We start from the raw sequence: 25,697 nt of genomic DNA, 5'->3' as shown, positions 1-25,697 counted from the left end.
GCCCCTGAACTTGTCTAGGTCAGATTTGATGCACTCCAGTCAACATTATGGGGCTGATGTAGAGATGTAGGACGTGTAAAATGTGCCTGAAAAATAAGCATTTTGAACACCTTGTAGAGATGGATGCCCAGTTTTGCAAGGATACATTTGCCCTAGATTTATGCCAGGAGAAAATAGCAATACATGGGCCAGGTTAGTCATGGGAACAGTCAGTAGTATATGTGCCTTGCCTGGTTTACTAAAGGAGACTTGGCTTGGGTAATTTCCTGAAGTGTAGTTTACAATCTGTCTATGTCTGGACAATATTATTAAAAAATAATAAAATCTTATTTACCATGTAAAATTCAATTAAATACTGACTTGAATACTATTAAGTTCAATTGAAACATCTATTGTATTCTGATTTTAAAAAACTAAATGTTAATTGGCTTTTGTGCCATTATCCAATTGCAAATATACATATATAACATACAAATAATATGAATAGACTTCACTAACAATAGTGATAGTATCACTATGAGGTATCCGCATCATCAATGCGTATATTGTACTAGCGTCTCACATGTGTATATATGCGTCATTGTGGTCGGTATGAGCTGCATTGGCGTGAACTAACCCTTACTGTACTCGGCTGATGGTAGCACGCCTCTACCTACCTCATTCAGCCTCTCTTGTGTAAGGAGTTGTAATTGCAAAATGCAACCACATTTACACAGGAAATGAAATGTCCAACTCTACATCATATATATATATATATATATATATATATATATATATATATATAATGTTCACAGAATGTGAGGATATATTTTATACCGTGCTATTGGTCCTTAATAAATATTTACTTGAGTATAAAGCATAAAGTTCAGTGGTTCCCAAACTGTGTGCTGCAGCTGCCTGGGGGGCCTTGGCGATGTCACCGGGGTGCCGCTGTGGCCGGTGGCTTAAAGAGGCCGACCACTGTATTGTTTTTCCTTGTGTAAAATTTTTTTTTTTTTTAGCACGGGTGGTAGAGGGGTTGGTGGTGTGGAGGGGAGGGGGGAGGTTACGATGAGTGGGAAGAGAGCTGTTACTGGAAACCAACAGGCAGTGAATCTAGGGGCTGTCTGCTCCTGAATGGGATCCTATGACGCAGTGCTTTGTGGAAGATCAGACAGGAAGTGTCTGATCTGAGGAGCGATGCTGCAGAACAGAGCTGGCCATCACAACTAAAGGTAAGTAAGGGGGGAGCATGGAGAGGGGCAAATGGAGAGTCTTCCAGGGGGCAAACGGAGAGACTTCCAGGGGGCAAATGGAGAGGCTTGGAGGGGGCAAATGGAGAGGCTTGGAGGGGGCAAAGGGAGAGACAGGGTGGGTGTAAAGTGAGAGATGGAGAGGGCTATAGGAGAGAGATGGAGGGGGCAATAGGAGGGAGATGGAATGGGAGATGGAGGGGGCAATGGGTAAGAATAGGACTTTTTTTCTCTCTTTTTGAAATAGTTATAACATTATTTTGACCCAACTGTTTAAAAAAACGGGACTGCTGAGTAATTATTTTTGCCTTGAAAAAATTATGGAGACGCTAAGGGTGCCTCGAACTGAGAAAGTTTGGGAACCACTGATAAATGGTTATTCACAGACGGCCTCCCTCTCCTGGTGTCAGCAAAGTCTCTCTTCCTCTCAGACCATAAGAAGCAATAAGTAACGGTGACAAATCAGGAGTCAGGGACTATTTATCTTGTCTAGGTCTTGCCAGTGGCTACTGCAAACTGCCTCAGAGGTGATATCACATCCAGTATCGAGTGTAATCATTTTTTTTTTAAGGGAAATGTATACGCCGAAGTAGATTGATCTTTCATTCTATCTTTAGTGAAACATGTCCTAAAGGTATATATGTATATAGCATATATCTATTATTTAAATGCACATTTACATTTAGAAATTAGGTAAATCACAGCAGACAAGTTACAATGTAAGATTGTTCAGCGGTGTAAATATGTAATACTTGCAGCATCTGTAAGACATGGAAATTAATCATTTTAGTTGGTTTTGCTTATGCCGGTTACTAATAAGTGCAGTACTGGTGATGGAATGCTTGGCATTCTTCTAGAGGCTGTAAACCGTTTAGATGTTTCCTAATCCAGTCAGCAGCGCTCAGTGTTATCCCGGCCTCATAATTAATCACTGGATATATAGAGTGATTATTTAATAAAGTAAATAGTGCGTGTTATAAAATCATAAATAATTTATATTTGTAAATCAACTTTTCTAACACAGACATTCATTCACTTTTGGATTATTATTATTATTATTTTTTTTTTACTTTGCAAAGTATACACATGATTTCTGTACTTCATAGGGCTCACCATTAAGTCATAGGAACTGTAACTGCTTGCAACATATTGGTTTTGAATATTACATTAGATTAGTGTTGCAGGGTTTCACCCCACACTAGCAGTGTATTTAACCATCTATGGCAGTGTTGGCCAAAACGTGATTGCGATCTATTGGTAGATTGTGGCCAACTGTCCGCTGCAGTAGACGATGTGACAGCAGAGGCTTGCAGCTGCCGGTGGTTTACGTTACCGTGCATAGTAGACGCGGCTGTTACGTGTCGGCTGGTTCTTATTGGCTGAGGAAGTCGCATGTAACAGCTTCTACTGAGGCGGCACCAGCGTGACTGCTCGTCATTACCTACTAACATTGGTAGAGAGCACAGATAAATCTCCAGTAATGTTTTGGTGCCCATTTGGGGATATATATTCATTACCATTAGCTTGTGGTTCTGCGGGCATATTTGTGCAGCTATATTCTGGTTCTGTGGTGCGGGTGTATATTGCAGAAATGTATTGGTCATAGCACTGTGTGCATCAATATTTGGAGCATCTGGGGATATATAATGCCTTCTTATTCTGCTACATAACACCGTGTAGTATACATTTTATTTCTACAAACCAGAAAAAATGTATTGGAGCATCTGAGGGTGTATTGTACCTTTTCCTGTTACATCGCACTTGGTACTATGGTAGATTGCGAAAGATTTTCAGCTTTTAGAGTAGATCACCAAGTCCAAAACTCTGGCTATACCTAATCTATGGTGTGTAGGTAAAATAAGGGGGATAACCAACCAAATATCAGCCTGGTGCTAATAAAGCTAAAAATGAATAATATAACACAGCTGCAAACACCTATGGGTCTGTGTAAACCCAATAAAAGATCACCCATTGATGATCGCAAACAAATACTACACTGGTGGTGTTGTGCTAATTGATGTAGAAATTGATCACAAATAATTTACTTAACATGGCAGAAACAAATTCAAGACACCAAATATATCTGACATAAATTTTATATATACACAATAAGCATGTCAATAAAAGTGTTCAAATAACATATAACAATAGCCTATGTAATTAAGAAGTCTGTACAGAGTAATCTGCATATATTGCTGTAGAACCTACTGATAAGTGGCGCTTGTGGCTCTCCGTGGAAACAAGAAAGTGTCCAAAATCAGCAGAGCAAATGTATCGCTTGGTAATAGTCCTCTAATGCCTTTCGCTTCCACTACATGAAGCTTTATCAAAGAGTATGAATCCTCTTTGATAAAGCTTCATGTAGTAGAAGCGAAAGGGGTTAGAGGACTATTACCAAGCGATACAGTTCTCTGCTGACTTTGGACACTTTCTTGTTTCCACGGAGAGCCACAAGCGCCACTTAAACATTGCGGTGACGGTGCCCGCAGGCTGGATTAAGGACGGAGAGAGGTAACCTGGCGGTCACGTGTTGAGTATATTATAGCCTCAGGATTTCCCCGTCTGAGGATAACCTTGTCCATCGGCCTGTCGGTTGGGGATACCATCAATCGCTATACCTGTTGGCTAATATAGGTTTATTACAAGCGTGCTCCAACAGTGCGGAGACTGTCTTTCCGAGATATATATATATATATATATATATATATATATATTTTTTTTTTATTACATCTTTGGAGAGCATTCTAGCGCTATCCCCTGATAAGATCTGGAGGTCGGAATTAAGGGGGTACAAGGACTCCCACATGTGGACTTTGGTCGGGCGAGAACTGTCAGTTTTAGATTGATCATAGCACATATAATCTTTTTCTTTCTTTTTCTTCTTTTAGTGAATCTGCCAGTTTGCAGGTTTTTTTAAGGAATCAGTAGGTTCTACAGCAATATATGCTGATTAGTCTGTACAGAGGGCCTGATTCAGACCCGGTCGCAAGCGCTGAGCGCTCGCAACCGGGTCTATGGTGGCCCAGAGCGCATGCGCACAACAAATCTGGCTCCGTCATGCGCATGCGCGAGACCTGGATAGCGACGGGCAATCCGTCGCTCCGAGTCTCGTACCAAAGGGGGCGTGCTGTCAATGTTGAGTGACAGCACGCCCCCTTTGGTGGGCGGGCCGGGGGGGTGGCTGCCCAAACGGAGACGTTCCTATGTGAACACCTCCATTTGGGGGCGGCCCCACTGACATCGCGAGTGATGTCAGTGGGAGAGATTTCGGCTCTCTTAGACATGAAATCTCTCTGGGGCTTGCGGCAACGAGACCCTACCACAAGGGTCTCGTCGCAAGCCCGATGGTCACGATGGTCTTGACCATCGCGACCATCTTCCTGGCCGCTCGCTATAGCTGTGGGTGGTCACCCACAGCTATGCGAGCGGCCAGGAGGCCGTTCTAAAAAAAAATAGCCCTGTCCTGATTCAGAGCGAGCGCTCTGTCAGAGCGACCGGCTCTGAATCAGGGCCTCACTTCTTAATTAAATAGGCTATTGTTATATGTTATTTGTACACTTTTATTGACATGCTTATTGTGTATATATAAAATTTATGTCAGATATATTTGGTGTCTTGAATTTGTTTCTGCCACGTTAAGTAAATTATTTGTGATCAGTTTCTACATCAATTAACGCAACACCACCAGTGTAGTAAACTAAGGGGGATGTATAAAACTGTTTTAGGTGCTCTATGCATTATTAATATTAACCCTTCATATGGACTGAAAATCCTTTGACACTGTTCTAATGTGTTTATACAGAGCCAATATGTTGAAAGCTGTCAAACCTCTGTGAGCTCTAGGGTCTGCAGCTAGCATGGTGGTGATGAGGACTGCCAATCTGTCTCTTTAATAAGCAACACATGAATTACATCGGTTCTGTGGATGGCTAACTTCTAGGGGTATAAGTCAGCCATCCACAGAACCTGTGTAATTCATGTGTTGCTTGTTAAAGGGACATATTTGGCAACCTTCACTCAAAAATAGTGAGCCCATCTGTACAATAGGGAGTGAGTGTCCTATTCCGCTCCATTCCATTTATTTAACGCATGGTGACCGGTTACTCTTTTTAAAAAACTAGATACAGAGGGAAGGGAACAATATATACATGATTTTTCAGAGAATTGTGTGCTGTGAAATTACAATTTTACTCCGGCTGTGCTATTAATATTTTCATGCTGTGCTATTAATATTCTCAGCTGTACAATTAATATTAAATATTTCTTAAATGCACAGTTGACGCCCTTAAAAACTCATTTCCTTATAATAGAGACCTATTATAGAGTCTTACAAAACAGGACATGGGGAAAAAATGAGAGAGCTTAAAAAACTTCTTAGCGATCCAAAGACCGTAACGGGTAAAAAAAATTACGTTAGATACTGCGATATACACAACTTGCTATGAAATGCCTCGTGTCTTGTGACTGGGAGCATTCTCTATCTTCAGCTCTTGTCCTGTGCAAGGGAGGTGGAGTTTTATTCACACGATCAACAGATTGTTTTTCAGCTGACAGATCCCTCCTGGGCTCATAGAGTACTCTGCAAATCTTCTCCAAAGCATCTTATTTTCCATAGCTCTGTAATGTACATTGACATGTGTTTGGTCTCTAGGTAGCTGCGTGACACTATCATAAACAGCCAGCTCTCTATATGACAATACAAAAACAATAAGTTGCTACTGATGTGTGTAACCACTGTCTCATAATTAGCTAAACTTAAAATATATGTTCACACAACCCCAAATAGACTTCTTGTAAATATTTGTTTTATTCTATAGAAATATTTAATCAGTCGCTATGAAGACACTAGCTTCTAGAATTGACTGTTCCTTATCCACACAACCTGCATAGCCATTATTGTAGACTTTGTTTTAGATGTTATTTTTTTTATGTATATTGAAAGATTCTGAGTTACATGTCACATGTTACATGTATTCTGCTTTTGCGATCTGTGTTATGGTACAACAGGTCCATATCAGTAACATGTACTGATATGTCCACATACATCTATCCTCCGTGCGCTATAAGTCGCGTTACACATAATGTGTGAGTGCTGTGTGACTCGGTAGCACCGAGCGTTTTTTAGTGCAACTTTTTACCTTCAAATGCGTCTTATTCACACAGGGATGCATCTGCATGCAAAATGCTACGTTACAGGGTCAGCGGCTAAGATACTGTAACGTAGCGTTTCACATGCAGATACACCCACAGTTACACATAGAATATAGGCATGCCGCATATAATTTTAATCAGCAGAAGCTGCTTCTGCGTCCTCTTCGCATCACTGTGCAAATAAGACGCATTTGAAGGTCAAAAGTCACATGCTCAGAGCTACCAAAGCACGGCATGGCACGACTGGATTAGATGTTTAACGCGCAAGGAGGCTAGATGCATCAGGAAACATCTATATGCGTATTGTATAGATCAGGGGTTCCCAACCACGGTCCTCAAGGCACACTAACAGTCCAGGTTTTAAGGATAGCCATGGATGAGGACAGGGGACTTAATTAGCACCTTAGGTATTTTGATTTAACCATCTGTGCTTAAGCATGGATATCACTAAAACCAGGACTGTTAGTGTGCCTTGAGGACCGAGGTTGGGAATCACTGGTATAGATGAATATTTGATCAATTATAATGTTTTTTTTACCTTCATGATTGTAGCAATACACAATCTTCTGTTTTATTTTATATATTTTTATTAAATCTTTATTTTCATATATGTTTGGTGTCAAATTCTAGATAGTTCTTTCTTTGGTTTGTTTTAATTTATATGCTATTGAGGAAGGCAACCTCTATTAGGTCAGCAGGAGTCATCATTATTGTGAAAGTGTTTAGTGCCATTAGTGGAATTTTTTCATTGTTTTAAGATGTAGCCTACTAAATAATTCAACGGTTCATAGTTATTACTAAATTTCATAGTGAGCTTAAAAATACTTTTAACACTGCCCAATCATTTTGTATCTTTAGGGTCTGATTCAGAGTTTGGTGCAAAGCACAAAAAAAAAACTGAAACTTTGCCAAAACCATGTTGCACTGCAGGTGGAGTATATTTAAAATTTGCAGAGATTTACATCAGAGGGGCATATCCTAGCTGAACTCTAAATTGCTGTGTAAAAATAAAGCTGTCCAGCATTTGTGGGCTACATGCAAAGGCAGCCAGTATTTACCCTGCATGCAAAAAAAATAAATGTTCTTGAATCCTTTGCATTGCAACGTGACTTGTCCAGGTGGAAAGTTCCCCCTTTTTTTTTTTTGCTTTGTCTCAACTCTGAATCAGTCGCTCTAAAGGTGTACATACACTGTGTGATAAAGTAGCCGATCCGAGGGATTGGTACGATATCGCTGCTACATCGTACCGTGTGTGGCCATGATATCGGACAGTGCGCTCCCCAATGGAGTCGTACATCGCACCTCCAGATCTTGCTGCATGTTCAGTTAATTTGGGGATGCGATGTACGATCCCATGCAGCGCTATTCGGGGGGGGGGGGGGGGAGTTTGGTGCCGGCATATCGGGTGGTCGGGAGGTGGATCGCTCAGTGTGTGTGGACCACCCGATATGTCGGCCGTTGGATCGCAAGTCGCAGCGCAAGGTGCCTATCGCACAGTGTATGGGCAGCTTAAGACATTAGATTGCGTCATATACTTCATATTGCTATGTGCACGTGTACTTAATCTGCTATGCTCTGTGTTCTTCATGAAAAGATGTGCTTTCTGCCTGAATTTAGTGTGATCCTCTAATGCCCCCTACAGGACTCTTATGGTAATGATTGGAAACAAGACCATACCTGACACTGTATTCTTTAGAATGGTATACATTTTCTTTGCACAATGTTGTATAATGGACTAACCCAGCATGTTGTTCTGCTTCTAGAATAATGGTATCAAGACATCGAAGTACAATATCATCACGTTCCTGCCTATTAATTTATTTGAACAGTTCCAGCGAGTTGCCAATGCATATTTTCTTTTCCTCCTGATATTACAGGTACGTACAATTTATATTGAAGCTTCTTTTACTGTTCTTCACACAATCACAGGAAGATTTACTCCTGATGAAATTCTTACATTCTACTGTTTGAATAACATCAGTAGCTGTTTTTGGGTCACATTTATATGTTAGGGAATTGCAGACCGTTACAATGTTTGTTTTTTTACGAGCAATTTGTATTTGTGACTCCAAATCTGCTGCCCAATAGCAGATAAGGTTGGGCATTTGCAGAGAGCTGAATCTTTCCAGAACCAACATAATGGTGGTGTAACAAGTACCTTTTAAGACCCCCATACATCAGCAATCGATTGTGGCAATTCTGCAATGTATGGGCTTCACAGATCGCAGATTGCAACCTAAAAGTGATTGGAATTGTTAGATCAGATTGTCCAACATGTTGGATTTCACGGATGGATTGGGGCTGTAGAATGCTAGTGTATGGAGATGATCAGCAGATTTGCAGACCGTTAAGGCCCCCATACATCAGAGATTGATTGCAGCAATCGTGCAATTTGCAATCGATTGTGTATAAGAATCTTTCCCTTTTTCAATCGATTGCAGAATTGCCACAATCGATTGAAAAAGGAAAAGATTTTTATACAGAATCGATTGCAAATTGCACGATTGCTGCAATCAATCTCTGATGTATGGGGGCCTTTACTTGTAACATGATGGAGCCTTTCAAGATTGGCAGATCTGTGGGCCTGATTCAGAGCCGGGCGCTATTTGCGCTCGCTCGTTCATTAAAAAGGGGTGGCTATTCAAATGAACCGTTCGCACTTTGCGGTCTGTTGACGCCTCTATGTCTGAACGAGCGAACAAAACTTGCGGTCGTAATTTTGAAAAAGACGCCCCCTGGCCGCTCGCACCATACGTCATGTCAGCTATTTAATAGATTAATCGAGTACATCGAACAGCGTATGAACTGCTCACTATTCTTGTGGTTGGTTTTTCCTACCACACTCTTGCGAGCAGTTCTGACTATAAATCAACCAAGTGACATGGTCAATGAAGCTCCTGTATTAATTCTGCACACCCATAAAACGCCCGTTTTGACCTTTAAGCACGCCAGCGTTCTGATTTCCACTCCCCGTTTTCAAGCACCTTCCCCTGTTACCACCCACATACGCCTCCTCCTGTCACTCAAAATAGCAGGCATTCGCTATTTAGCGAACAACCGATTCTCGGCCGCACTGACTGGTTCGCGCATGCGTATTAAAATTAGGGGTGTGCACCAGCCACTTTTCGTGTTTTGGTTTTGGATCTGGATCTTTCTTCGTGTTTTGGATCTGGATTGGTTTTGCCAAAACCACCCTTCCGTGTTTTGGGTTCTGGGTTTTGTGTTTTGGATCTGTATTTTTTTTTAAAAAAGCATAAAAACAGCTAAAATCACAGAATGTGTTGGTTTTTCTGCTCCTATGCTATTATTAACCTCAATAACCTTAATTTCCACTAATTTCCAGTCTATTCTGAACACCTCACACCTCACAATAGTGTTTTTATGTCCAAAAGTTTGCACCGAGGTAGCTGGATGACTATGCTAAGCGACACGAGTGGGCGGCACAAACACGTGACCCATCTAGGAGTGATACTGCAGTGGCAGACAGGATGGCAGTTTGAAAAACTAGGCCCCAAACTGTACATAATGCAAAGAAAAAAAAGAGGTGCAAGATGGAATTGTCCTTGGGCCCTCCCACCCACCCTTATGTTGTATAAACAGGACATGCACACTTTAACAAAGCAATCATTTCAGCGCCAGGGTCTGCCACACAACTGTGGCTGAAATGATTGGTTCGTTTGGGCCCCCACAAAACAAGCTGGCAATTCATCTGTCCCTGCACAAACTGGCTCTACGGAGGCAAGATGTCGTCCTCATCCTCCTCATCCACCGATTCCTCACCCTCTTCAGTGTTGTGTACATCCTCATCCTCACAGAGTATTAACTCGTCCCCACTAGAATCCACCACCACAGGTCCCTCTGTACGTTCTGGAGGCTGGTCTCCCTGGAAGAGTTGATAATTCATTTTTATGAACATCATCTTCTCCACATTTTGTGGAAGCAACCTCCTACGCCTTTCGCTGACAAGGTTCCAGGCTGCACTAAACACTCTTTCGGAGTACACACTGGAGGGGGGGCAACTCAGGTAAAATAGAGCCAGTTTGTACAGGGCCCTCCAAATTGCCTCTTTTTCCTGCCAGTACAGGTATGGATTGTCTGACATGCCTACTTGGATGCTGTCACCGATGTAATCCTCCACCATTCTGTCAATGGTGACAGTATCATATGTAGTGACAGTAGACATGTCAGAAATTGTTGGCAGGTCCTTCAGTCCGGACCAGATGTCCAAACTTGGTCCTGCCTGCCCTGCATCACCGCCAGCGGGTTGCTTAGGATACCTAAGTTTTTTCCTGGCAGCCCCAGTTGCGGGAGAAAATGAAGAAGGAGCTGTTGACGTGTCACGTTCCGCTTCAGCTGACAGTGTGTTCACCAGCAGGTCTTTGCACCTCTGCAGGCTTGTGTCGGCCGGAAAGAGAGACACCACATAGGCTTTAAACCTAGGATCGAGCACGGTGGCCAAAACGTAGTGGTCTGATTTCAACAGATTGACCACCCTGGAATCCTGGCAAAGCGAATGAAGGGCTTCATCCACAAGTCCCACATGCTGAGCGGAATCGCTCCGTCTTAGCTCCTCCTTCACTTTCTCCAGCTGCTTCTGCAAAAGCCTGATGAGGGGAATGACCTGACTCAAGCTGGCAGTGTCTGAACTGACTTCACGTGTGGCAAGTTCGAAGGGCTGGAGAACCTTGCACAGCACGGAAATCATTCTCCACTGCGCTTGAGTCAGGTGCATACCCCCTCCTTTGCCTATGTCATAGGTGGATGTATAGGCTTGAATGGCCTTTTGCTGCTCCTCCATCCTCTGAAGCATATAGAGGGTTGAGTTCCACCGCGTCACAACCTCTTGCTTCAGGTGATGGCGGGGCAGGTTCAAGAGTGTTTGCTGGCGCTCCAGTCTTCGGCACGCAGTCGCTGAATGGCGAAAGTGGCCAGAAATTTTTCGGGCCACCCAAAGCGTCTCCTGCACGCCCCTGTCGCTTTTCAGAAAATTCTGCACCACCAAGTTTATTGTGTGAGCAAAACATGGGACGTGCTGGAATTTGCCCAGATGTAATGCCCGCACAATATTGGTGGCGTTGTCAGATATCACAAATCCCCAGGAGAGTCTAAGTGGGGTAAGCCACTGGGCGATGATTTCCCTCAGTTTCTCTAAGAGGTTGTCGGCGGTGTGCCTCTTACTGAAACCGGTGATACACTGCGTAGCCTGCCTTGGAACGAGCTGGCGTTTCTGAGATGCTGCTACTGGTGACGCTGCTGCTGTTGCTGCGTAAGGTGATACATCTACCCAGTGGGCTGTCACAGTCATATAGTCCTTAGTCTGCCCTGTTCCACTTGTCCACATGTCCGTGGTTAAGTGGACATTGGGTACAACGGCATTTTTCAGGACACTGAGGACACTTTTTCTGACGTTTCTGTACAGTCTCGGTATCGCCTGCCTAGTGAAGTGGAATCTAGACGGGATTTGGAACCGGGGACACACTACCTCCATCAATTGTCTAAATCCCACTGCACTAATGGCGGATAACAGATGCTCGTCTAACACCAACATAGCAGTCAAGGCCTCAGTTATACGTTTTGCTTCAGGATGACTGCTGTCGTACTTCATCCTCCTCGCTAAGGACTGTTGGAGGGTCAATTGTTTAGTAAAAGTAGTGCTGTTCCTACTTCCTCTCTGGGATGATGAACGACTCCCAGCAGCAGCAACAGCAGCAGCGGCAGCAGGAGGCGTAGCAATGCAGGATCCTCCAGAGGAATCCCGGATAGGAGAGTCAGTCATGCCAGTGACATGGCCTGCAGGACTACTTCCGATCCTGACTAAGGAGGAAATTGACGAGGAGGGAGTTGACGGTGTGGTTTGCAGGCGCTTGGATACAACAGGACAACGGGATTTAGGTGTCCCTGGACTGCTTATGGTCTTAGCCAAAGTTTCTGAACTTGACAGTAACTTTTTATGAACGCGCTGCAGGTGCCGTATAAGGGAGGATGTTCCTAGGTGGTTGACGTCCCTACCCCTACTTATTTCACCTTTACATATGGTACATATGGCAAGACAGTTGTTGTCCGGATTTGGATAGAAATATTGCCAGACCAAAGAGGTGGAATGTTTGGTCTTCTGCCCAGGCATGACCGTGATGGGCTTTTTCATCCCACGGACAACAACTGTCTCCCCAGGAGCCTGATTTAAACAAACCACATCACCATCAGAATCCTCCTCGCCAACTTCCTCCTCAGCGCCAGCTACACCAGTATCCTCATCCTGTTGTACTTCAACAGTGACATCTTCAATTTGCATATCAGCAAGTGGACTGTGGGTGCTCTTTTCAGCACTTGCAGGGGGCGTGCAAATGGTGGAAAGAGCCACCTCTTCCCGTCCAGTGCTGGGAAGGTCAGGCATCGCAACCACCACCACACTTGGACTTGGGATTTGTGATATCTTCTTAGAACGCACAGTTCTTCGCTGTGCTTTTGCCAGCTTAACTCGTTTGATTTTTTTAGTGGGAGGAGGGCTTCCATCGTCATGTGAAGCTGAACCACTAGTCATGAACATAGGGAAAGACCTTAGCCATTCCTTGCCACTCCGTGTCGTAAATGGCATATTGGCAAGTTTACGTTTCTCTTCAGATGATTTAAATGTTTTTTTCAAGGTCATTTTCCTGAACTTTGTCATTTGGGATTGTATGTGCCCTCTACTATGACATTGGGCATCAGCCTTGGCAGACGACGTTGATGGCATGTTATCGTCTATGTCATGACTAGTGGCAGCAGCTTCAGCACTAGGAGGAAGTGGTTCTTGATCTTTCCCTATTTTATTTTTATCGGAGAAAGTTTGGTCCTCCATTTATGTTATATTGATATATACGTGCGGCTAAGGCGCACACAAACACAGAAAATAATTTTTTATTTTTGTTGGAGACTAGTGCACTTTGTGGGTTACACCACCCTTTAAGCTATGAGCCAGCCGGCCCTTTACTTATGGGACACAGGCGCACGCTTGGCGCTGCTCCTTCGTTGATGCACGTGCATCCACAGTGCACACAATTCACAAACACAGAAAAATATATTTTTTTATTTTGTTTGGAGTGTCCTTTGGGGGTTACAGCACCCTTTAGCGGTCAATCCAGCCGGCCCTTTATTTATGGGACACAGGCGCACGCTTGGCACTACTTTGTTGATGCACGTGCGGCTACTGCGCACACAATTCACAAACACAGAAAATATTTTTTATTTTGTTTGGAGTGTACTTTGGGGGTTACAGCTCCCTTTAGCGGACAAGCCAGCCGACCCTTTACTTATGACACAGGCGCACGCTTGGCACTACGTTGTTGATGCACGTGCGGCTACTGCGCACACAATTCACAAACAAAGAAAATATTTTTTATTTTGTTTGGAGTGTACTTTGGGGGTTACAGCACCCTTTAACGGACAAGCCAGCCGACCCTTTACTTATGACACAGGCGCACGCTTGGCACTCCTTTGTTGATGCACGTGCGGGTACTACGCACACAATTCACAAACACAAAAAAATATATTTTTTTATTTTGTTTGGAGTGCCCTTTGGGGGTTACAGCACCCTTTAACGGACAAGCCAGCCGGCCTTTTACTTATGGGACACAGGCGCACGCTTGGCGCTGCTCCTTTGTTGATGCACGTGCAGCCACAGTGCACACAATTCACAAACACAGAAAAAATATTTATTTTTTTAGCACTTGGGGGGAGCACCCCCTGGACAACACTACAGCACCCCTTTAGGACTGGGACACTGCACAGGACTTTGGAGTGGACACAGCCCCTATGGACAACTGACTGCACAACACAGTCCAGCCAGCCCCTATGGACTTTGAAGTAGTGGACACAGCCCCTATGGACAACAGCAGCACAGGACAGCACAACACTGCACTGCACTACACTACACTACACTACAACACTACACTACACTACACAGCCCAGCCAGCCCTAACTCCCACCCTCCCTCTTCACTGTCCACAGCCGAGTGAGAAAATGGCGCCGACGCGGGTACCTTATATAGGATCCAAAACCCGCGAGACCCGGAAGGCGGGATGATGACGTTTTGCCTCGATTTCAGATCCGAGTCAGGCGGGAAAAGTCGAGCCAAGTGACGTGGTCGATGACGCTGCTTTGTTAATTATGCACACCCATTAAACGCCCGTTTTGACCGTTTGGCACGCCTGCGTTCGGATCTCCACTCCCCGTTTTCAAGCACCTTCCCCTGTTACCACCCACAAACGCCTCATTCTGTCACTCAAATTAGCAGGCCCTCGCTGTTTTGCGAGCGCACGATTTCCAACCGCAATGACTGGTTGGCGCATGCGCATTACGACCCATACGCATGCGCAGTTGTGCGAACATCGGTCGGAACGAACGAGCGGCCGCTTACGAGCGGCTCTGAATCAGGCCCTGTGTTTGCTGCAGTCGATCTGCAAATCACTGAAAAAGATCTGTAATGTATGCACAGATTGCTGGATTGGGAAATCCTAAAATCGGGCAACAAATCTTCAAATTATTCAATTGTGGTTTTCAGATTGCTGATGTATGGGGGCCTTAGGGAATAACAATAAACGTGGACTCTTTTAATAAGCAATTGAGTAGCAGCATGTATACATGTCTGACTGATGCAGCTGCACGGCCTGACTATCGTGGGTGAATGCATGTTAGATTCATGTGTATTGTCATATCTATCAGGATACCATTGGTCTGGTGTGACGATAACCAGATTCACCGTCCATCCTGAACAATATCCTTGTCACATATTCTTGGGATCATCTTTTTTTTCATATGTGCTGCAAATTGCAGCCATACGTCTTAAACTTCTTAAGTGTAATTTAAAATTGCAGAAGGGATCTGGACTGAAGTGTGTAAAGACCCCCATACATCTGCGATGGATCGCCGCAATCCTGCGTTCGTGCAATGCCGGGTCGGAGGATTGGTGAAATCCAAAATGTTGGATTTCACAGATTTGCCTTTCACGATCAAAACATGATCGTGATCAGCAAATCTGTGAAATTTAACATGTATAATTCACTGATCCTCCGGCAGATCGATGTTTTCAATCCGATTGCATGACCTGTCGTTAGATGTATGGGGGGCCTTATGTCGATTGTGTGATACTTGAGGGGTTCTTGAAGAACCTGTTGTTGTTCTTTTAAGCGTGGTTTAGTTCTGCTAACTGACTGACTTTGTGCTCCTTATTGCAGTTAATCCCTGAAATATCTTCCTTGTCATGGTTTACTACCATTGTGCCTTTAGTTCTTGTATTGACCATCACTGCTGTAAAAGATGCCACAGATGACTATGTAAGTGATATATTTAGATTTTTTTTTTGCATATTATGTTGTTCATAATTATTGACATAAATGCCACAAATCATCTTTTAGCAAATAGAGATACCATATAGATATAATCATTTCACTGTGTGTGTATGTGTAATGGTACCAGTGGTGCTAATACTACCAAAGCATGCCTGCCCGCAGTTTTTAGGACCCATGATGTAATTAACATAAGATGGTGCTTGCTTAAATCCGAAGTATTAACCCTACATCAAATCTTGCCAAATGTAGTGTGCATTATTTACAACACTTAAAGAGGTTACTCACCATAACACTGGCTTGTACACAGAGGAGCAGCGTGGAACCATAGCGCCTGGAGAAAGTACATGTCATAGCGCCAAACCCCCCCCCCTTCTCCTCCATGTACTGAACTGTGCCAGTGAGGTATGGCCAGCCTACTGGGGGGAATACTGAAGTGAAGAGAAAAACAGCAAACAGTGGCAGTATCACGTTGGGCATTGAGGTCCCATTGGGGGAATAGAATGCTTTGGTGTTGCACTATCTGACACTTAACGGGTAACTCCTTTGTCACTGCTTTATTTATGTGTTGCAGCTAGGGTCTGCCTTTTATCTCCTTTGAATCATTGTTATTAGTTAATAGAGGAGATTGCATTATATATTCTGATCATTTAACTTAAACTGACAGAGTACATGTGCTAGAGTGAAACTCCACAGGGTGCTCAGCTTATTACTGCAATTACTGCCCCAAGCAGCTATCACTGGAGTGGGAACACCTATGGGAAGCTCCATTCTCAGCTATGCTCCTACTTCACAAATATGCATTGCACCTATATTAATGTGAGTACTACTAACCATGTCATGTCTGCCACCATTATTATTATTTCAGGTCTCCTAATATTTTTTAAAAGACCTTTCAAATAACACTGTGTGGTCATGTCGGGGAACACCTCATTACTTTTAATAGCAAAGCAGTGACTTTTTTTAAACTCATACCTTATACTTGAAGTTTAGGATTTTACCTCAGATGTGTCACTTTTAAGTCCATTGAAACACAATGAATGCATGAGGAGAGGAGAAGGGAGGGGATCAAAGAGGGGAAGGGGCAGAGGAAAATGACGATCAGAGAGGGGAGGTGACAGAAGCCAATAAGAAAGGAGAGGAGAGGGACGGTGACAGAAGCCAATAAGAAAGGAGAGGGGAGGGGCAAAGAGTCGATCAGAGAGGAGTGGTGACTGAAGCCAATAAGAAAGGAGTGGACAGGGGCAAAGAGACGATCACAGGGTAGAGGGGAGGGAATTAAAAAGGTGAGAAGTGAATGTAATCAATCTGACAGGAAAGGGGAGGTGACAGAAGATGATCACAGAGGAGGGAGGGCTGGAGAGGAGGCAATCTGCGCATCTTGAGGAAGCATAAAATGTAGCAATGGATCTCAGATCTGTAACTTATTTAGGATATAGAGAAAACAAACCGAGATAAAAATAACAGGCGGCCGTCATACTGTGCAGCGCCCCATGAATTCGGGAACCCTGAATGGCGCCCTCTGTCCATTTTGGTGCCCGGAGCTCATGCCCCCCTGTAACTCTTAGTAAATCCATTTTTCTGCTTTCTAGTCTCTATACTTCATCCTTTTATTTGTGTCATCATTGGGAATTATCCTGGGATATGGCACAGGTGATTACCAGACAATAGCAACTAATGGCCCACATAATTTAAAGGTGCTTTCATATATGGGTGACCACTTAGTTACAGCTGTCATTATGGGGTATTAGGGCACATAGTCCCATCCCCTATATAAGGAAAATGTAAGTTTTTTTGAAGCATGGGGCAGTGGCGTAACTAGGGTCTTTAGCGCCCAAGGCGAGCTGAAAATTGGCATCTCCCCCCCCAACTGTGTGCATGGTCACATGGCACAATCGGCGTGGCCACTGAAAAATGGTGGCGTCACCGTTTCTCGTCACTCTGGGAACATTACTTTCCATTCCATATGCACCGTAATGCCCCCCGTAGTCGTACCCCTTATACAATGCCCCCAGTAGCAGTGCCCCTTATACAGTGCCCACAGTAATAGTGCCCCTTATACAGTGCCCCCAGTAGTAGTTCCCTTATACAGTGCTCCACAGTAGTAGTTTCCTTATACAGTGCTCCCCAGTAGTAGTGCCCCTTATACATAAAGACACAGACACACAATACTATACTTACCTGAAGCCCCGCTCCTGCGCCCGTCGCTGTCTGACTGCTCTGTCCTCAGTCCATGCGCTGAGCAATATGGTAGAGACGTCATGACGTCTCTCCCTTCACCCACTGCAGGAGCCGGAAGATGGAGCTCAGAAGTGAGCTCCAGCTTCCAGCTGCCGCTGCAGGGAAGGAGCTGCCCAGTGCTCGCTGGTAACAAAATCTCAGTGGGCGCCCGGCAAATGGAGTAGGCAGCGGCGGCGCCTCTCCAGCCCGGTACCGACCCTTGGTACAGCAGCCAATAAGAATCTGCTTGACTTTTATTGGCTGCTCCTGGCCGGCGGTGCACCCCTGCCCGCCGCCAGGTCCGACACCGCGCCCAGGGCATGTCCCATACTCGACCCCCCCACTCTAGTTACGCCACTGGCATGGGGTAACATACTAAGGGGCATGAAAACAGGAGAATATCTCCGGCGCTGTGAAGGGTACTTTATAGATCAAAACTGCATTGTGACACATTTCTTCTGTGCAAAACTAGTCCTTTACTCTCCATAAATGAGAGCCGAGCAATATATTACTGTTAGTGGTTGTGTCAGTATTTAAGATATAAGTGGTCAAACACCCTTCTACCCATACATGAAATATGGGCTGCAATTAGCAAATTAGGGATTACCCAACCAAAAATTGCTAATCAATAATCAAATGATTAATTTTGATTAATGGCATCATAATACAACTCACTATTGTCATGGATAAACATTTTTTTATTAATTTTCTTTTTTTATTCAAAAGTGACATTGTCTTTCAGTCTGAAGCTGGGTACATACTACACAATATGTTTTGCAATTGTAGTACCTGCGACCACTCTGCACGACCATCGTGTAATGTGAGTACACAATTCATCATTTGATGAATTGTATGGTGACATCATCCAAGCTGATGTGCTGCACATAAGTTTGGATGATGCAACGTACAACGCGGTGTGGTTACATTAGCCATGTAATGATATATTGCACCATCTCACAATGGATTATGCAGTGCGGGCGCGATACATCGTATAGACCCGGCGCTGGATTGTCGCATCATTGTGGTATATACCCAGCTTAACTGTATACACGGAGGATGATCCCCAGTCGTCCTCTTCAGCGAAGGGTTTAGAAAAGAACAGTTTGGCGTCCAGAGGGGTGGGGATTGGTCATTGTACTTGTGTCAGCAGTGAAATGGAGTAAATGTATATGGTGAAGGTTTTCACTGGGTCACTTCGGTCTCTTGTGGAAGCACTGGGAGTGTGAGACGATATGTCAGTCTATACAAAAGTTTGGGAAAGAAGCAAGCTAGTGCAAAGCAACAATACACAGTGAAGTGAGAGAAACACCATTTCTGATAGCAGAATATTTATTCTGATCAAAAATAAAGATATAGTTGATTAGCAAACAGAATTTCATTCCAGGTTGGCGGCACTTACTGGGGTGCCAAAACTTTACATAGTCTGATAGTTGGGTTGAGCAGATCAGAGAGTTCCTTACAAAGTGTGGATGAGGAGTACAAGTGTGCCATGTTTTACATTTAAGTTAAAAAACTCGATTTTATTTGACCTGATATGATGCAGAAGGTGGATTTAGAGAGGCATTCCAGTTTTACAATTATTTTTGTATTTTTTTCCTCCTGCCGAAGGACTTGTATTCTCTGCACCGTCAGAGATAACTGAAAACACAACCGCTTTTCTTTACCTTTAATGTCACGTATTTTGCATTTACTTCTGTGGTAAAGCGCATTGCTAAACGCATGTTGAACAATGTACTAAAGCCCTTAACGCACATATAAGTACACATTGTAATAATGAAAGTACTGATGTTTTATTGTTTCCACTTTTCATGTTTTACCAAGTATACACAAATGCAGGCACAGATTGATTTTCTGGGGTGTTTCCAATCTCTGAGAAATCATTGTGCACCCTGAAATGTGATCAGCAGACTATGAGGTCCGTGCAGGCCTTTTTTCGCTGTCCGTAAATAAGCTGTAATGTCTCGTCTCAGAGGCGAGTTGCCCTTTTACCGAGTGCTGGCTGTCACTTGCTGTGTTTGTCATCAAGGTTTTTAGTCTTTTTTTTTGTTATTTTTTAATTTAGAATTCGAATCGCTTTTACTCTTCAATGTATGGAAACTGTTCAAATTTCTTACAGCTCACTTAGCTGATTTTAAACAGCTAATCCTACTAAAATGCAGTTCTTCTGATTTTTCTTTTATTGAACATATGGTTAATAGGTCACCCTTCTATAATAATAATAATAATAATAATAATAAAAAATAAAATTAAATAAAATAACAGAACCACATTGAAACACCGGTACGTTGTTGCTCACTGGGAAACAAACTTGCCAAAATTTGCCCATCCATCAAGTTCAAACTTTATTTACCATTACCATTAACCCATTGAACCCAATGGTGCTTTCAAACATTGAACCCAACAGTGACCCCACATTATAACATGAAGTGCACTTCCCTTGTAGTCTTCTCATACTGTCACACTGATCCTGGGGTTCTATTATTAGCCTGTTCTTTTATTAGCTTGCCGGAGTTCTGTTTTTTTTTCTCCCCCAAGAAGCTTCGGTAGCCAGTCTGTGTTCAGCAGGGTTAAGTACGCTCAGCGCTATGAACCAGTAACAGAATAGGCTGATAGCGTTCAGTTTCTCTTATGTACTTAACTGCACAGATGGTTATGCCATTAGTCAGTTTGGCAATGGACTGTTGAATCTCTAGTGATAATTAGTATACTGCTTCCCAACTTCTAGGAGACGTTGAAAGCTACACCCCAAAGTTTCACATTATGCTTGTTATGCCCCAGCATCTATCTCCTGTTTCGTATGCCCTCAGTTTCTACTTTCATATGCCATCCATGCCCCCAACACCCTGCACATTTTAGCAGATATCACCAAAGGTCCTATAGTTTGTCAGCCAGCCAGTCCCACAGCACACTATGCCATCCATGTTGACATTATGCTGCCATGCTGCAGTGTCTACAATGTTATCTAGCCTAATGTATCTGCTTTATTATTATTATTGCCCTAATCTAGTCATTCCCTAGGTTTCTACTTCATCATGCCAGCCATGCTTTCAGAGCCATTTATTTTTGTTAGTGTTCTTCATATTGTAACACCCATTCCTTCAATGTTCCTAATATTTTACCACCCATTCTTCCATATAATGAGAGGCATGCCTCCACAGTCCTTAATGTTATGCCAGCCTTGCCCCCAGTGATCAGCGCATTTGGTCAACCAACCTTGCACCCACAGCTTCATTCCTTTAGCTAGATTCATCCTGCATGCAATGTTTAGCCTTCCCTGTTACTTTGAAAGGAGTACATATACACACCTATATCCAGGTATGGTATGGAATGCTTGGGACATGGTTTTCCAGGTAAGGGGTCTAAAAGTTCACACTGTAGTACTACCTACAGTACTGTGCAGTGGTTCCCAAACTGTGTTGCGCTGTCACCGGGGTGCCGTGGCTATAGGGAATCATCTAATGCAGGCCTGGCCAAAACATCGTTCACGATCTACCGGTAGCTCGTGGAGCTCCCGCCTGTAGATTGCGATCAACTTTCCTACAGAAACTGGAAAGCTGACCTGTGAAGCTATCATAGGTTAAAAAAGCCTCTGATCGCTTCAGCGTTCCCAGTGATGCAGTGCGTGGGGGCGCGAGTGACGTTTGGGAACCACCGCTGTAGTGAGAAACTATTTTCTTCCCAGTTTCTATCATGTCGGTCTTGTCTGCATGCTGCCACTGGAGGGCACTGTATACATTTGGTTTTTACTAGTAGTCTAGTAATAATAAAGGATAAAGAGAGTTGGACAGTGAACAAAATGAAATTCCCAGCAAGTGTTCCAGGGCACATTTGTGTGTCGCTGCACCAGGATGGATGTTCATTTGTGAAAATGAGGGAAAACCTCTTAAAATAAATTATGCTGTGGGGATTATATGTAAACTTGCTTTCAGTAGTAAATTATTTTTGTTTTTCAAATATATGTCATTTGAGACTTTTTTGTGTACGAGAAAAAAATATAATAATGTTACAGGAAATGCATTAGGACTCCAGAATAGATGGAACCCACTGAGAATAAAAATGGTTAGGAGATTTATGCCATTATCGTCTTTATAGCTTCAGATTTTACGGACTTTATTTTAAGTTTGCAGAGATGGGACAACCTCCCGCTTTCCTATACCGGCCGAGCCAACATGATTAAAATGATTTATTTCCCTTTCTTATTATAGCCTTTACAATCCCTTCCAATTATTTTAATTAGAGCAGTTGTACAACGGATCAATGCTCTTTTCCGCAAATTTATTTGGAAAAGTGGTAGATCCCGCTTTCCTCTGTGCAAGCTCACTCAGCCTAAATATTACGGAGGCATACATTTTCCGAACGTGGCGACATGTAATCACGCAGCATTGGTGCGACATTTATGGAGACTGGCTGCATAATGAAACAACATACACCAATTAATTTTTAGAGCAGGGCTTTCTGGGAGACACTGCTCTGGTTTGCCGTCTCCACCAACATGACCAGGAGATATCAGAATCTATTAAAGCTTACCCACATTCTGTGGACAACACGAAACTTTGGCATCTTCTGCATCATAAGGTGTGACTAAACGCCTTTCACTCTCTACATGTACCCTTCATTCACAATCCCAGTTTCCTGGATTGCTTGGCTGCTCACCTCTTCACTATTTGGCGGGTGGCCGAGATAAACGCACTCTTTGGTAAAGGTGTAAAACAAGCGCCCTATGACGTATTCAAAAGTTTTTCATGTGTGAGAGGCAATTAGACCATACCCTCTAGCGTTCCTCCAGTCCCAATTTTATGTGAGCAATGTCATTAGACACTTCTCAGATGGAGATTGGGATAGCCCACTCGATAAATTGCTATGTCCTCCCTCCAGACACAAAGCTATATATTAATCCACTACACTGTCCTTCGGGATATTTTGGATTATTCTGAGATGTCTGGGGGTAATGGCTAAATGGATGACATATTTTCCTCTTTAGCTATCCCAACAATGGAACGTGTCTTTATAGTTTCAAGAAAGACATTTCAGCTAGTACGTATACGGTACTTTTTAAGACAAATGTGTACCTCAGACTGTTCCAAACATATATTGTAGAGATTTCAATTACCCATTGTTTATTTGTTACTACCATTGCATCATTGTATTGCTGGAATTGTCAAATACCTTACTTAATTGCTTTGTATTTATTTTATGTGTACTGTATTGCCTCAAATAAAAGTTTAAAAAAGAAATAAAATATATGAAAACTGTTCTGTGTCTCGGGAAAGTGGAGCTTTTTGTATTTGATTCTGGAATCTTCAATTTTAGGGGAATCTTTTTTTTATGCTTTCCAAACGTTACATTATTTTTGTATTTATCTTATACAAATCATTTTGTATTCTAACATTTACAGTTTCGACATAAGACTGACAATCAAGTGAACAACCGTCAGTCACAGGTGCTTCTCGGTGGCAGGTATGTAATCACTGTTCCCTCTTTTATCATTTTTCTTAAGATCACTCTTGAAGGTATATGTTACAGGCCATTAATATCCCATAACAATTGTGCATTGTTTTAAGGACAGTCAGAATGCCGGAAACCTCATGGAAACCAACATTGCCAATCTTCCCTTGCACCCCATAGACATTTGCAGGAAAATGTGTAATATTGGGTAACCATAGTTCTCAGGAATGTGTGCAGCCAAACATTGTTGCCATATATATCACAAAGAATTGGGTTCATCCATATGTGTTGGGTCATAGATGGCTGGGCAAGCTATTGTAAGCTAGGATCTAACACAAGTACTCAGCCTTTTAAAAGGTCTGGAGAACACATGGACAGGTGGGGTAGTGATGGCGAGTATCTGGCAGATGGCAAGGGTTCCTAGCAATACATTCACTATAGTTATTCTAGTAGACTAGAAGGGGGGCTGGTATTTCCCATTAAACTGTCTGTTGGCGCAGACAGTGGCGCAGTCCCTTTATAACACCATTGTATATTTGAGGATATAAGCTCCATATTGACCACAAACTTATATGATGTGTTTATGTTAAATAAAAAAATAACACAACACACGTTACCATGATTCCATACCTGTTTGGGAAGCAGGATGCAGTTTTAAACTTTTAATTTGTTGACAAGTTCAAGCCTCGTCACTTTTTTTAAATGTCTTAATTATTAATTCCACCCAACAATTGCTAAACCTTACTTACAGTTTGTTACTGCCAATTTCTGCGATCACATTCAGGCCGTGTTAGTAACGAAAAGTATACTATGTGATATTTCTTTTCCTCTCATGTCCCATGAGTTTGTTTCTCACATGGTCAACACTGAATTAATTTAAAATATGTATCACAAACACTTCTTAGAATAACCTTCGCCAGAAGAACGAACTGTCTCTCCTATAATTATACACCTCTTCTAATACATGTAATTGTTCATGAATGTGCTCTGTTTTTTATGTTGAGGTTATTTTGTTGTGTTCCACTAAATAAATGTATCCATTGTAATAAGAGGTTATATGTAATTAACAGGAATAATTACTGGCATTGAGCTGTATGTTAGCAGTAATAGTAATAATGGAATTCTGTACTTATCAGGCCCTGGAAGTTCAGCTTTTACTTGCCCCATTTTATTTAACTCCAGGTAAACATAGCCAACAGATTTAAAGGTGATTCAATTGTTTTCAGAAATTTAAAAATGAAAATATTTCTTCCTGAGCCCTAATTTAGCCAATCTGACTTTTGCACAATGTTATTCCATGCATAGGCTAAGGTCTCATCGTTTTTTAATTTAATAAAAGAGTCAAGGTATGTCTTTAAATTATTGACCCAACGATCAAAATCTGACCAGAACGAGTGTAAAATCAGGTTGGTCAGTAACCCTGTTGCCTGTCGTTGTCGAATCTGTGATTTCATTGGCCAACCTTGAAACGTCCCACTATGGAACCTTTCTGAAAGGACAAGATGTTGGAGTGTTTGTTGTTAACAGTTCTTATTTTTGCTTTGGTAAGCTTATTTATCAAGTACCGCTTCAATGCAGAATGCAAATTATTTCATGTTTATAATAAAACTTCTTATAGACTTTTTTTAATTTACTATTCGTAAAACTGCAGACCATCTACAGAGACTGGGTGTCGTTAACACACATCACTCCAGACTAGTGTCATAGATATATATCTAATGTCCTGACTAACTGGCTGACTCATCAACGACCAGCCCAATCCCCTGGACCTAGAAACATGAAAATCGGGGAGTATATTCCTTCCAAGACATAGGTACCTCTGGAGTCACTACTGCTAAGGATTAAACACTAGGTTTTTTCCATTTGGAATGTCACTTACTTTGTATTTGGATTTAATTTTTCTTGTCGGCCATGCACTAGGGCAGACGGACAGTGTGGGAGCGCGCATATCATGGGTACACACGATGTACCCGATATGACGCTCCGATCCGCGGAATTGGACAACATATCGTCTAGTGCAGTGGTTCTCAAACTCGGTCCTCCGGACCCCACACGGTTCACGTTTTCCAGGTCACCTAGCAGGTGCACAGCTGTAGTCACTGACACATTTTAAAAGATCCACAGGTGGAGCTAATTATTGCACTTGTAATTCTGTGAGGAGACCTGGAAAACATGCACTGTTTGGGTCTAGTGTGTACCCAGCTTAACGGAAATCATGCAGGATTCTTCTAACGTGTCACTGCAGTATTTCTGTATGAGTTTTTAAGAAGGACTACTTCTGGTTCTCCCAGCATGATTCTGTGGTAAATCCATGCTCGATGGTGGA

At 42.8% G+C, this 25,697-nt stretch overlaps 1 protein-coding gene across 2 annotated transcripts in view; it reads left to right on the top strand.

Moving 5' to 3' along the window:
- Positions 1–25,697, top strand: part of ATP8B4 (ATPase phospholipid transporting 8B4 (putative)) — a 245,667-nt gene that overhangs the window by 64,401 nt on the left and 155,569 nt on the right. For both annotated transcript variants that reach the window (XM_088472812.1, XM_088472813.1), the window contains exons 5-7: positions 8,147–8,260; positions 15,596–15,694; positions 23,322–23,383. In XM_088472812.1, the coding sequence (XP_088328938.1) occupies positions 8,147–8,260; positions 15,596–15,694; positions 23,322–23,383 (275 nt within the window). The remainder of the gene's footprint in view (positions 1–8,146; positions 8,261–15,595; positions 15,695–23,321; positions 23,384–25,697) is intronic.

This window comes from Taudactylus pleione, unplaced genomic scaffold, assembly GCF_031769625.1.
Source record: "Taudactylus pleione unplaced genomic scaffold, aTauple2 ptg000129l, whole genome shotgun sequence".
NCBI classification, from domain to species: Eukaryota; Metazoa; Chordata; class Amphibia; order Anura; family Myobatrachidae; genus Taudactylus; species Taudactylus pleione.
Note: the sequence above shows the minus strand (reverse complement) of the source record. Positions and strands in the feature narration are given on the sequence as shown.